Source organism: Artemia sp. Qi Xiang Cuo, chromosome 5 (genome assembly GCF_049724085.1).
Source record: "Artemia sp. Qi Xiang Cuo chromosome 5, ASM4972408v1, whole genome shotgun sequence".
NCBI lineage: Eukaryota > Metazoa > Arthropoda > Branchiopoda > Anostraca > Artemiidae > Artemia > Artemia sp. Qi Xiang Cuo.
This window is the reverse complement of record NC_142798.1, coordinates 43070839-43085838: the sequence shown is the minus strand read 5'-3', so window position 1 is coordinate 43085838 and position 15000 is coordinate 43070839. Positions and strand designations below refer to the sequence as shown.

The following is a 15000-nucleotide window of genomic DNA, read 5'->3' as shown; positions in this document are numbered from 1 at the left end:
CATCTCTTACCCCTTCGGAACTGAAGACTCCTGATTACGTGAAAAAAAAAGCTGCGAAAGCCGCAATGTTGTTTCAAAACATAAAGAAAAGTTTACTAATTTTTTATCGCTGTAAGAACTTTTTGTGAATTTATATGGTTGAGGTCCCTGTGTATGACCATGTCAAAGGCTATCATAGGCAGCGCAATAGCGCTGCCTAAGTAAAGAACGATGTTGACAAAATGTACTATTTTTTTTCCATACCAGAGCACTTTGTATCGAAGGAGTTGTTGTAGAAACTTCGAAAAGGGCTCATTCGATTAGAAATTGTAGGGGCTAGTGCCCTTTTCAATAGTCGAAAGTGATTGGAAGACAATTATCCCCCCCCCCCCACGCCCATCATTCCCCCAAATACATCCAATCAAAATTTTGAGATAGCCATTTTGTTCAGCGTAGTTGATTTCCATATAGAAAATATGTTTTTGAGGAAGACACTCCCCCAAAACCTTCAAGGCAAGGGTTTTAAGTTATGCCCTGAAGGAATATAAGAACGATGTTGGCACAATGTATTATTTATTATTTTTCCTTTAGAGCAGGGTACTTCGTATCGAAGAAGTTGTCGTAGAAACTTCGAAAAGGGCTCATTCAATTGGTAATTGGAGTGGTGTGTGCCCTTTACAATAGTTAGGAGCTAATGGATGGTGGCCACCGTCCCGCTCACACCCCCATTTCCCCAAATATATCCAATCGACAATTTGAGTTGTCCATTTTGCTCTCCGTTGATTATTTCAAGATGGAAGATATGTCTTTGTGCGGGATTTTCCCCCAAAGCCCTAGGGGAGTGAGTTGTCAGATATACCCGGGGGGCATATAAGGTTTTTATAGAAGGCGCTGTCATAGAAGGTTCAATATAAGGCCTATTTAACTGGAAATTGGAAGGGCTAGTACTATTTTTAGGGGGCAAAATTGATTTGACGGAAAATAACCACCCTCGCATAGCTTAAAATCTATAAAATAGCACCCATCAAAATGAATGGATAATCGGTTTAGTAAGCGCAGTTTTAAGTTATTTGCATTAGGTCTTTGAGGAAGACAACCCCCCAACAGCCCTCAGGGCAAGGGTTGTAAGTTATACCCTGGGGGCATATAAGGTTTTTATAGAAAGCGTTGTCGTAGAAACTTCAAAAAGGGCTCATTCGATTGGAAATTGAAATGGCTAGTGCCCTTTTCAATAGTCAAAAGTAATTGGAATGCAAAAAACACCCCTCTCACCCCCACCTTTTCCCCAAACACATCCAATCAAAATTTTTAGATAGCCATTTTTTTCATCCAGTTAAAAGTTCAGGAAATTATATTTTTGAGCAGGACACTCCCCCCACAGTCTGCAGGGCAAGAATTATAAGTTATGCCCTGGGGGCTTATAAGTTTTTATTGAAACCTTTGTCGTAGAAACTTGAAAAAGAGATCTTTCGATTCGAAATTCAAAGGGCTAGTGCCCTTATTAATAGTCGAAAGTGGTTTGCGGGCAACTAACCTTCCTCTCACGCCCACCTTTTCCCCAAACACATCCAATCAAATTTTTAGATAGCCCCCTCAGAGCCCACAGTGCAAGGGTTGTAAGTTATGCCCTGGGGGTATATAAGGTTTATATAGAAATTTGTTGTAGAAATTTCAAAAAGGACTCATTTGTTTGGAAATTGAAATTGCCCTTTTTAATAGTCGAAAGTGAGTGGAGAGTAATTGACCCCCCCTCCCACGCCCACCATTTCCCCAAACACATTCAGTCAAAGTTTAGAGATAGCCATTTTGTTATACGTAGTTGAAAGTTCTGGAAATTATGTATTTAAGGACGACAAACCCCCCAGAGTCCCCATGGCAAAGGTTGTAAGTTATGCTATGGGGGCATATAAGGTTTTTATAGTTACAGTTATCGTAAAAACTTCAAAAGGGCTCATTCAATTGGGAATTGAGAGGGCTAGTGCCCTTTTTAATAGTCGAAAGTGATTGGAGGATGACTAACCACCCTCTCACGCGCGTCATTCCCCTAAACACATCCAATGCAAATTTTCAGATAGCCATTGTTTTCAACGTGGTAGAAAGCTCTGGAAATTAGGTCTTTGAAGGTGACAACACCCTCCCCCCTCCAGCCCTTAGGGCAAGGGTTGTAAGTTATGCCCTGGGGGTATATAAGGTTTTTATTGAAAGCGTTGTCGCAGAAACTTCAAAAGGGCTCATTTGATTGGAAATTAAAATGGTTAGTGCCTTTTTTAATAGTTGAAAGTGATGGGAGAGCGACTAACCATTTTCCCATACACATCAAATCAAAATTTCGAGATAGTCATTTTGTTTAAGACTTTATAAAGTTTATGAAATTAGGCCAAAGAGGATTACAATTCATTACACAGCCCTGAGAGTAGGGGTTGTAGTTCTTGCTCTGGGGGCTCGCAAGGTGTTTACAAAAAGTGTTTTCACAGACACTCAAGAGAAGATTAGTTAACCGAAAACTGAGAGGTCTGGTGGCCTCTTTAATGATCGGAAGTGATTGGAAGGTTAGAAATTTTTATGGTAAACATCGATGTGGGTGTTATGAACTTCCTTCCGCTGTGTTAACATCTAATTGGTGTTTTTACTCTTGGTATTTGCCAGTCGGAATTCCCCATATATCTTGAACATGACCGTGCATGTCCCTGGACTTTCCTAAGTGATATTAGTGACCTTGGTTCTTGTTAATTGGATAATAGGATTTGTATTATAGTTCAGAACAGTGAAAGAAATCAGAGGTGAGATTTTTATTTCCAAATAGATCATGTGTGACAAAAAGGAACCTCCTGAAAAAGACATAGATGTCTCACCTTTCCTACCCTCAAAAAGAAACTTAACTAGACCCCCGCCCCCCCCCACTCCTATGTCTAAATCAACCACACATCTTAAGGGGATACAAGCTCTAAACATCCTTCAAGCTAAAAGTACTAGTGAAACTCTGGCAAAAAAAATTGATGCAATTAGATCACCTCCTGAAGAACCCCAACCTGAGATTATATCACTCCCTGATGATTCCCCACCAATTGAATCACTACCTAGCTCTTAAGATCAGCCATACTATTGCATTGTGACCATCAAGAAAACCAATGGTGAACCCTTTACTAGAGATCGGTTAATGGATATTAGAAAGCCTATATTTCTACTAGCTAACTCAACTTTTGAAGTAGTTTTCCTGAAAGACGGTCTGATAGATCTTTATTTTTACCTCTCACAAGGCCGCTTATTCAGTCCTTTCAAGATCCAGGGAACTAATCGTTGAGGGTTCCAGAATCTTTGTCACTTCAAAAGAAGTAGAAAAGTCGTATAAATACGTGATTTATGGTGTTGACACCGGTATACCAATAGAGGAATTTACAGCTGAACTAATTGATTCTTCGGGTCATCCCGTCCAACCAACAATAGCCACAAGACTCAGCTTGAAAAATGATGGTAATCTTATACCCAGTCACTCAGTGCTCATTTCATGCAAAAACGACTTGAAAAGAGAAGTTTGTTTGTATGGCATGGCCCTCCGCCATAAATCCTATAAACCAAAGCCTCTGCAATGCAAAATTTGCCTAGCTCATGGTCATAGCAAAAATAATTGTGAACAGTCACTACAATCGAGTCGAAAATGTGGTAAACCTAGCCACGTTACAGAAAATAGCACCGAGAAAGACGCCTACTGTAAAAATTGTAATAATAAGGGGCACACGGCACTTGAGAAGCAGCTTCGCCCGGCTCACGACTAGATAGCCCAGATCCTCCGAATTTCTGTTGGTTTTAACTTGCTCTACTCCGTTGTATTCACTACAATCCCTAAACAATCACCTCCAACTCGACACATCAATAGCCAAACTGAAGTTTCAAAGAACCAGAGGAAACAGGTCCCACCCCTAATAGATAAAAGCTTCTCATTTACCCAATGTTCCACTCAATTTCCTTTACCTAACGCCAAATCGCAGTCTTCCTCTTCCCAACTTCCAGTTTTATCGCATCCATAAGTTATTCATCATTATAATCAATAATGGCAAAGGTTAGCCCCATACCTCGCAGTTTCCCATGGTATTCGTGGTGTTCCCCTCTCTTGGTTTGATTCTTATCTATCTGGAAGGGTACAGAGTGTGAGCTTAGGTGGAGTATCCTCTCAGCCCTTACCTGTTCGGAGGGGTGTCCCGCAAGGCTCCGTTCTAGGCCCGATTTTATTTCTCCTATATATCAATGATCTTGTTATGGACCTGGGCCCTTCAGTGTATCCTGTACTATTTGCTGATGACAGCAACTTCTTCATCACTGGCACCAATTTACCATCGGTAATAACCTCTGCCCAAGTCCTTCTGAACAGAGTCCAGGCGTGGTGCCTTACGAATAACATGACCATTAATAGCAACAAAAGTCAAGTAGTATTATTCAGAACCCCCTACAACAAAGACGTAATCCAACCTGTTCTTGGTCTCAAGTACTCCTCCGACATCCTCCCACAAGTGGAGGTTGCCAAGTTTCTTGGTGTATTTATTGACTCATGCTTGTCATTCTCTAATCATATTTCTGACATCACAGCAATAATTTTGAGACAAGTAGCTATGATTAACCGTGTGAATTATTTTCTTCCTCCTGATATCCTATTTACCCTCTATTATTGCTTTATTTTTCCTTCCTTTTGTTATTTTGGATCAGTTTGGGGAAATACAAACCGTTCCTTCGCTAAAAAACTCAAATTTGCCCAAAACCGTGCCATTAAAGCAGTTTTTCGGCTTCCCCGTCTATATCCAACCCGTGATTTGTACTCAGATTTTGGCATAGCTCCACTAGATCAAATCATACAATCTTCCTCCTCAACTACTATCCTATTATAATATTAATAATTCGGAAGCCCACTGTCTCCGTTCATCCAATAGAGCCTTTATAATTCCTAAATGCGTTTCTAGTGCTGCCCAGCAATCTCCCATTTACAAATCTATTATCCAATGGAACAAAATACCCTCCAGTGTTCAGCTAGCCACAGGTTTCTCCACGCTGTCAAAAAATCTAACAAAACTTGATAATATAATTTAATATTTCAACTTTTAACAAATTTGCTTCAATTACCCATGTTTTATTCTTCTATCTTTTTTTTTCAGTGTCACTAATGTTTTCTTCTTTTTTTTTGGTCCTTAACAAGTTCTCTTCTAGGATCTTTATTGTTAATGATATTTGTGTTATGTTTTTATTTGAATAATAAATTGAAAAATTGTATAGTGTATTATTTTGTTGTTGTTGTTGTTGTTGTTTAGACAAGGGCACTTCGTATCGAAGGAGTTGTCGTAGGAACTTCGAAAAGGGCTCATTTGATTGAAAATAGAAAGGACTGATACCCTTTTTAATTGTTCAAAATGATTGAAGTCCAACAAATCCCCCTCCCACACCAACCCACGCCACGCCCAATTTGCCTTTATGTTCGAAAACTAAAGGTTGCCTTAAGATTAAATCAAAATGCACTGTGTTAATGCTAATTCCCAATAAGGCATCTCAGCAGTACCCCAATAACGACTGGGTATTATGTTCAAACTTTCGGGGCTACTTCTGCTATCAAAATTTAACCAAGTCAAAATAGCGTAAGAGTATCCAACCTATCAAAGAAAGTAAGCAGATTTTTTTGCGAATGGTGTCAAGTTTTCCATTTCAGGTCAACTAGAGGGGGTATGAAACGAAATTAAACACTGTTATTTGTGTCAAGATTTTTAAAAGGGTCCATATTGTTAAAAATTGCTGAAAAATTTTCTCCCGCATACAAATAGCAGACCAAACTGCAAAGTCTTAAAGAAACGAAAAGATTTAAAGTATTAGTTTTTTTTCTTCCCTGAAAAGACTATGTCAATATAAAACGACCAGAGATTAATTTTAAAGAAATTTTCAACAAAATAAGTTTTTCCAAGAAAAGTAAAGAACTCCATTAAACAAAAAATTAGCAAAAATAAAATCAAATAATGTACGAAGCGTGAAACTACCGCAAATCAGCAATGATAAATAAATGAAACCCAAAACGAACAGAAATTACAATAAATAACCGAGTGAAGCTCAAAACCAGCAGAAATTAACATAAGTTGGGCTCAAAATCTTCCCAAGGCCAGAACATAATTTGCACTTTACTGAAAAAAAATACAAAAGAATGTGTATTGTCAGTTTAATATACATATACTGATATTTAGTAATCAAAATGTTAATATTATTTGATTTATTAAAATAAATAAAAGTAAGAACATTCATATTTTTTTTCAAAAATTGTGCAAATTATGTTCTAGCCTTGGGAAGGCATAGGGATTTTGAGCCCAATTTATGCTTAATTTCTGCTCGTTAGTTGAAGGTCCTCGTTCGTTTCAAGTCCTCGTTAGTTTCAAGCCAGCTCAAGTCATTTATTTTTGGATAAGGAACTTAAGTAGAAATTTCAAATGATGAACATTATAGCAAGTGTTGCCACTTCACGAAAATGTAGAACATATTTCTCAAAATCTGGGGGAGGGGGCTTTTTTTCATTTATATAATCAAAATAACCAAAACAAATTTCATTTAAGTTATCAAAAAAAAGGTTTTTTTTTATAACTTTAAAAGGCATATTTTTAAATTGGTAAATTTGTTTCGGTTAATCATATCTGATTACCACCATGCCTACAAAGTTGAAAGGACAAAATTTATAATTAGCCTATATTTGGAAGATCCATATATAATTTAAACCATATATCCTTTAGAAATGTGGTTTACTTTGATTGCCAGCAAATGACATAATTATGAAGCACGTTGAAGCATGTGTTAATATTAAAATAAAAAAAAAAAACTTCCATGAATAAAGTTTGACTTAGTTGAGATGAAACCAGCGGAATGTTTCTTAGGGTATTAAGTAACATAAATATAATCTTGCTTAAGGTGGTGTTGTTAAAGCAGTTGTTAGAAAATCCATTGATGGAAGTGCACCAATTGCTCTGACTAAAGACCTGTTGTGCATCAAGTCCAGAGATGGTTTCACCGTTGATGTTTGGAATAATGACAATATGAACTTCTCGAAAATCGCAAATCTCAAAGTAAGCTTCTACATTTCACTTTTTCTCCTTTTTCTTGTATTACTTTGTTGTGTGTGTGTTTTTGTAATGCTTGACTAAGAATTGCCACTGTCTGTAGAAAAAATTATTTCTTCTTGTATTAAAATTAAACTTTTTATCTGAGCTTTTTTTAAAGTTTATTTCATTAAAACACATGGAAAACTGATGCTTAAATCGAATGTTTAAAACAAACATTAGTAATTATTTAGATAAATGTTGTTAATAATTTTTCAGGTAATTTTTGCATTATTGTTAGTAATAAAAGTAATAAAAAAAAGTTATTAATTTTCAGACAAATGAAAGTAGAATCATTGTTAAAACTGCAGGGATATATAAAAGGAAGAAGTTTTGGAACTTTCGCGAATTTGGATGTTTTTTTCTTTGGAATTTTCCAGGAAATTGATTTTTTATGTTGCAATAATAAAAGAATTCGACCAGCCGTAGTTTTATTCAGTTTTTTTAATTAAATTTTCACCGGGTGGGGTTGTACATAAGGGGTGGGGTCAGTAGGGGACGCCATGATGTTCCCTGGGAAACGGATAGGGGAAATACAGGAAGACTACATAGTGATGTAGGTGCTCCTTTATAACATTGAATTGCGGTCACATTTATGTGATATTCTTGCAATTAGCCTTTATCTTTCTTTTCTTCCTAAGATATGGTCTAGTTTTAGCTTTTATCTACTTTTTACCAGAAAGAATCGTTTCGAAGTTCGTCAAGATACGCAGTATTTTATATTTTTGTCCCTTCGTGATTTTCTAATCCCAATGTCTCTTATGTATCATCCAGGTTTCCAACCGCAGATGAAGTGTGTGCCTATATTTTTTCCAAACCTTTTTAATTAGCTCGCAGCTATTGCTTTTAGAATTTTCCGAATTGTATTAAGTTATGTTTTAATTTCTAATTTTCCTGTCGCATTTGTCGGAGGCAGAAGTAGGCTAGATGAGCCCAAGAAGGTTGAAAAGACTAGACCATCTTTTATGCCAGCATACAAATACAGATAAGGAGGCGAAATTTTCCTTATGGGGAAAATTTCGGGAAAACAAGGAATTGCAATACCTTGATTTAACGTAATATGAAATTCTTGATCTTTCTATTTTTTTCTAACTTATTTTTTTTAGTCCCTCTCCCGGAGACTTCTGGTTTTACTTTAGAAGCATTAATAATAACTAATCCTACCGTGAATTTTTAATTTTAATATCACATGTCCTTGGGGGCAAAAGGAGACCAGATGAGACTAAAAATGTTGGGAAGGACCACACCAGGTAATAAGACAGTAAATGGTTTTGATTTAAATCTAATGGTCCTAAAATTAATATGGCTCTTTGAAAACTTTTTTCCAGAAACCCCTTGGCAAATAAAAATTTTCAAAGAAGACTTCCTTGAAAAAGGCAAGAAAATGGTAACAAACCAGACTTGACAAGTCAAGCCATAAAACACCATAACTAAACCATAGCATACCGTAAATTTCAAACAAGACCCCTTTGAAATAGACAAGGGAATCTAACCAACCTAACAGAGACAAGTCAAAGTATGAAACAGCGTAACTACACATGGCAAACCCCAAGTTTCAAACGAGCCCCTTCGAAATAGACAAGGGAATACTAACAACTCTAACACTTACAAGTAAAACCATGAAACAGCCTAACTAAACATACCAATATTGTTGGAATATTGTCGCTTCACGGGCTGATGCGACCAATTTTCGGATGAACAAGCATTTGAGAGATCGAACAATGGCTGGCCCTCTAATCCTTCTCCGAAACGTAATATTTAAATTTCTCAATCCTAAAAGAAACAAAACGTAAAATTTTGAACTCCGTTCCCAAGCCGTTCCACGGATTTTACAAGTATCTTATTTTGATATCCTGGAAACAGATGATGTTTTTTCATTTACCTTTCTATTTTAAAAAACACTCATCGGAGGCTCAGAGCACAGAACCCCTTTGGCGGATTAGAGATACAGTTTGTTTTGGATCCCTCCTTTTTCTTTTCCTACCATAAAATGTAACACCCTCTTAGCCCCCAACACTCTCTGAAAGTTTCAATCCTCGGAAACCATTCTCAAGTCGTTGCTGGCACGCTATTTTGACACCCCCGGTACCCCGGGATCCCCAAGATTTTTTGACGCCCTCATTCCTTATTTTTTTCTGTTTTTTCCTTTTGTCTTTATGTTTTTAAATAAATTTGTCAGTTTGGTCAATTATTGGCACACTTGTCAGATTGCTATCCCAAATTTTTGCTCTAGATCCGCCGCTGATAGGGATCCCTCCCCTTTACAACATTCTCCTGAATGTTTAAACTCAATGCTTCAGGCAGTTCTCGAGAAATATAGATAGTGTGTTTTGACAACCTTAGTAGGCTATACGCATTGTGGTTTGACCTACCTTACTACACTACCGTCAATAGATTCTTGGTTACATAGATTGCTTGTAGTGCAAACATTTTTAGGCGGTTTGATTCACCCTTGTTCTCCCCGGCAAACGCAAAAAGGTGAATTTCCCCTTCCCCAGCCTATCCTCTCATACTATCCGAAGTTTCAACTATGTATTCCGAGCCATTCTTAAGATTTTGCAGATATGCTATTTTGATAACCTTGGCAAATATTGTTTTTTTTATATATATATATAATCCTTGCTACCTCCATGGGAAACGCGTTTAAGCCCCATCATGACTCAAGACGCTTATTTATTTTATGCGGAGTGAAGACCAATCTTGCCAATTTTTACCAATTTTGCCGAAATCGGAAAGAAAAAATCATTGAAATATAAATAGCCCAAACATATATCAGTGGGGAGCTTAGTTTCTGAGATTATTGAGTACACAATAACGAACAAAAAAATGTATTTATTGGTATATTTGTTTTTCTTTTCTTAATCTTATAGCTCGAAGTTTAAATGAATATGTTTTAGAATAATTAACAGCCTTCTACGCACTTTTTTTAGGCTGGAGAGAGGATCATTACAAGCCTTAATGTCTCTAAGGATGGACTTTTTCTTTATGGAGCAGGTTGGGACAACACACTATTTATTTGGGACTTACACGAGTTCACACTTAAGGAATCAATACCATTACCTGGATGTGCAAGTTCTATCGCTGTTAGTGACGATGGGGTAGTTTTTGTTGGTGGTAGTAATGGATTTCTTGTGAAGCTTCAGAAGTGAGAAACATAATCTATAAGATAGCTAGTAATGCTTGAAATAATTTGAGACGAGAGAAATTGCTTTCTAACTTCTGCTTCCTTTAGATTGGGTCTAGCTGAATTTTGCATATTCCATAGAACTTTTAATCTATAGCCTTAGTTTATTTTGTAATACTTGATTCATAAAAATGCACTTATTTTGGAGTAAAATGCTGTTCGTGCCAATTTTTGTCAGTAATGCAAACTAGGGGTCGGTCGAAAACAGGATCAGCCGCTTTGTGGCATGTTTGAAACAGGTTTTATGCGGCCATGCCGCATAGAAACAAAAATGAATTCTTGTCGAAAAGGGGCATGTTTAAGAGCTGACGTCACAAGACTTGTTTTGTTTCTTAAGCTAATACGAAGGTGATGACATGCCAATTCTAAACCAAACACGACTATATTGAAATGTGGCACGGATAGGCATCATGTCAAAAAACTGGTTTTTGTTCTGTCAGCTAATATGAAACCAATGGCAAAAGTTCATTTTTATTGAATAATTAAGGGTTTGCTGGAATTCAGTGGTAGAGTAAGTACTTTGAAATAAAGATGGCAGTGAGAGATAGACCCCTTTTAAAAAAATGGACGTCTTTTCAACTTAGGATTTATATATACCTACTTCTAAGGTGTAGACTGTACAAAAATAAAAGGAGACATTTCATTTGCAGATATATTTGTTTCCTTTATGTATAAATTATAGTTTTTGGGAGGAGATTGTATAAAACATTTAGTTAAAATTTTTGATGGCTTTTATTCAAATAAGAAATTTTGTTTATCACTGGTTTCATATAAAGTGGGATTCTTGTTAAAACGGATTGAAATGGCCATGTTCACTAGAAAGGGGTGATTCTAACCCTCTAAATAGGACCCTATGGATCTATTTTTTTACCCTATATCCTTTCACTGTATACATTCAACTCTTTTTCTACTTAGCCTTTTGTGTCATTCCTATCTAGTATTCATTCATATAGAAAAAAAATTACATGAAACGTTGAATCGATAAATACTTTATTTTAAATAAGAGATTCTCTTATAAAATAAAGGGCTGTGTCTTCTTCCTCTGTCAAATTCATATACACTTTGAGCCTCTGTTTTGTCGTGGTCGGGTAAACATCGAAAGGTTAAATGTTTGCTGTTTTTTTTATTCCTTCTTTTTTTTTTAGCACTGAGGACAGCTTGAGGGAGGTCCTTTTAGAAATATTTTTTTGTTTCTTGATCATTATGGTTTGCCATTGGCTAACAAAATCCTTGTTTTCTCATCTGTTTTTATTTTATTATTTTATTGCCTATTTTTTTGCCATATGAAAATTTCCTCCTTTTGGGAATTAGAAATTATTTAAAAATAATTTTGTTGGATTTAGTTTTATTTACGTAACGAGCGATTCGGTCCAACAACAATCAAAATAAGAAATAAAATTTTTTCTTCAAACTCTACGGGCCGGATGAAATTCACCTGATTTTTGACAAAGGAGGAAACACCATCGAACTGTAAACAAAGGACGTTAATATTCAGCATATTACAGAGCCTAGGTGTAGAAGTTTTTATCTTATAGCAGACATTTTATTTGCAAATATATTTGTTTCCTTTATGTATAAGTAATATTTTTTGGAAGGAGATTGTATACAACATTTAGTTAAAAATGTTTGATGGTTTTCGTTCAAATAAGGAATTTTGTTTATCACTGGTTTCATATCAATTTTAGCACTGAGGATAGCATGAGGGAGGTCCTTGTAGAAATATTTGCTTGTTTCTTTGTCATCATGGTTTGCCAGTGGCTGACAAAATCCTTGTTTTCTCGCCTGTTTTGATTTTATTTTTTATTTTATTATTTTCTGATTAGAGAGCCTAAGTGTATTAGTTTTAGCTCCTATTTTCTATCTAAAATCTTGAATTTTGTAGTTTTCTCTAGATACGGGTTTGTATGTTTTGTTCCCCATTCCCAATTGTCACAAACCAAACCTAGAAGAGTAGAAAAGGGCTTAATTGATCGTGAATCACAAATATTACTGACCTTTGAGAATAACCAAAGATTGGAGGGTAGCTAGCAATATTTCCACGCCCATTTTTACCCATATAATGACATATCGAAATTTGGCATAATTAATTTGATTTAAACAGTAGAAAGGTCCAATAATTTATCTTTGTGGAGGAAATGATCCCTTATAGACCGAGAAGAAGGAACTACAAGTTACGCAGTTTGCCCACCGTTCGCATATAGTATTTATCATTGCAGAATAGGAAAAAAATTATAATGGGAAGTGGTATGTTTTGGTAGGAAGGGGGTCCTTGAGTGGTATAAAGCCCTTCCGGGGGAATAATTTTTCATGGTAAAATTCAGGGAAATTTCTGAGCCAAATTTTACACAGAAAGCAGTAAAGGATTTCTTGTCAAAATTTGAAAAACAATCAGAAATTACATTTATAAAAACAAGATCTAAGCTGAAGAGAAGCAAGAGCCATTTCAAGTATGAGTGGAGCGGCTCCTCTTCAACCCTTGCTCTTTAAGCTAGTCATACATAATTTCGGAGACCACACTGCCTTTCCATGACGATAAACACAAGTTCAATTAGGGATAAAATCCTTTTAATATGCAGTGATGATAGAAATTCACAAAAATACTAGATATTTCGGTCACAAATACAGTGACCTTCATCAGTAGTAAAACTAAAATAAAACAAAACAAAACAAAAGTTTTTATACTAAATCAAATAATAAGAATTCTTAAAAACTTGAAAAAGGATAGTTCAATTATCATTACAAAAGCAGATATGAGTAACACTTTAGTTGTGATGAATACTGAGGACTATTATTCAAAATTAAGAAGTTTACTAGATTATGAAAAAACATACAAGAAACTATTGTATAATTCAACAGACTCTTTTACAAATAAGTTTAAGAAAGAATTGAAGTGCTTAAAGGATGAAGGAAAAATTACACCTCAACTCTATTACAAATGCCTGCCACGCAGTTCCTTGTGCCCTAAATTATATGGACTTCCCAAAATTCATAAGCCTAACCTACCATTACGACCAATTGTGTCAAGTACTAGGTCACCTACAAGTGTTTTGAGCAAATGGTTAGCGTCAATCTGTAAACCACTTTTGTCTACACAAATTTCGTATATTAAGAATTCTTCGAATTTGGTTGAAAAACTGAAAAAAGTAGAAATTTCTTCTAATTCTTTGCTTTCAAGCTTCGACATTGTATCAATATACACAAATATTGATGTAAAAGTAGCCAAAACTCTTCTAGAAGGAAAGCTCTTAAGAAATTTGGATCTGATTAGTGGCAAAACAGATTTGGAAGTTTCTGTAATTATGAATTTAGTAAGGTTGTGCAATAAGTTCTCTTATTTTTTTCAATTTAGAGGGAGTATTTCGAACAAATAAATGGTTTACCTATGGGGGCCCCTTTATCCCCTTTATTAGCTAATACTTTTGTGGAGAATATTGAAACAATTGCGTTAGATTCATATTTTTTAAAACATATTTTCTGGGGCCGGTATATAGATGACATTATTCCAGTATGGATTTAAGGGGAGGAGGAATTAAAGGGATTTTTGGAACATCTTAATTGTTTGGGAGGGAGTTTAAAGTTTACCGTTGAATTGGAAGAGAATGGGGAACTTTCTATCCTTGATGTTTTTCTTTTGAAAAATCAAAATAGTCTGAATTTAGAAATCTACGTAAAACCTACAAATAACAATATATTTTTGTCTTATAGTTCCGCTCACGCTCGACAAGTAAAAATTGGCTTGATAATTTCTTTAACTGATCGGATCTTTAGTATTTGCTCTCCAAAATTTCTTGAGGAGGAGTTGCCTTCTCTAAGGAAAATACTAATGAGTAACATGTATCCAGAATTGTTAATTAACCAGATTTTTTCGAAAAGAAGAAAAAGGTTTCTAGAGATTTTTAAGGAAGTCTTTGAGACAACTCGGAAAAAAGGATGTTTTTTGTTCCTTACCGTATGACTCAAAATAACTTTACAAAGCAATGGTTTAAGGGAAGCTTTAAAGATTAATAATACTTTGGGTAGTTTTCTAAATTCTGGGAAGGATCTAATTATATTGGGGCAACAAAGTGGGGTTTATCAGATCCCATGTACTTGTGGAAGCTCATATGTGGGATGTACTAACCAGTTTGGAAAGGAGATTATTACAACACAAAGATTCTATTTCTACGGCTTTAAAGCAAGTTTCTAAGTCTGAAGATTTCACTTCAGACCTTTCTGAACGTATTTTACATTTTTCAGACCATTTTATTTTGTTCGAGAATGTTTCTTTGATTTCTAGGGATCGGGGTTTAAAGCAAAATTTTCGTGAAATTCTTGAAATAAAGAAAATCTTATTCAAGAATATTGCTTTGAATCGGGATACAGGTGAATATGGGCTGGACTCTATCTATGATAATTTATTAAAATCTGACAGAGTAAAGTTGAATTCACCCAATATAGTTGACCTTTGTGCAAATGTTATATCATTGACTGCTAATGAACCGATCCCAAGAAGGTCAAGGAGAGTAGTTTCCGCCTTTGCTTTGAAAAGGATTAGAGATTCAATCAATATGTAGTGTGATTTGATTTAGTATAAGAACTTTTGTTTTATTTTAGTTTTACTACTGAGGACGGTCATTGTATATCTGACCGAAGTATCTAGTATTTTTGTGAATTTCTATCATCACTGTCTATTAAAAGGATTTTATCCCTATTTGAACTTTTATTTATCGTTTAAGCTAGTCAGTTTTC

General features: G+C 35.5%; 1 protein-coding gene across 1 annotated transcript in view; it reads left to right on the top strand.

The window, feature by feature from the left end:
• The window catches only part of LOC148952162 (trafficking protein particle complex subunit 11-like), a 249466-nt gene extending 238840 nt beyond the window's left edge, over nucleotides 1-10626 (top strand). Inside the window, exons 23-24 of the mRNA XM_089089622.1 lie at nucleotides 6901-7055; nucleotides 10019-10626. Coding sequence (XP_088945748.1) covers nucleotides 6901-7055; nucleotides 10019-10237 — 374 coding nt within the window. The 3' untranslated portion in view covers nucleotides 10238-10626. The remainder of the gene's footprint in view (nucleotides 1-6900; nucleotides 7056-10018) is intronic.
• The last annotated feature ends 4374 nt before the right edge of the window (nucleotides 10627-15000 follow it).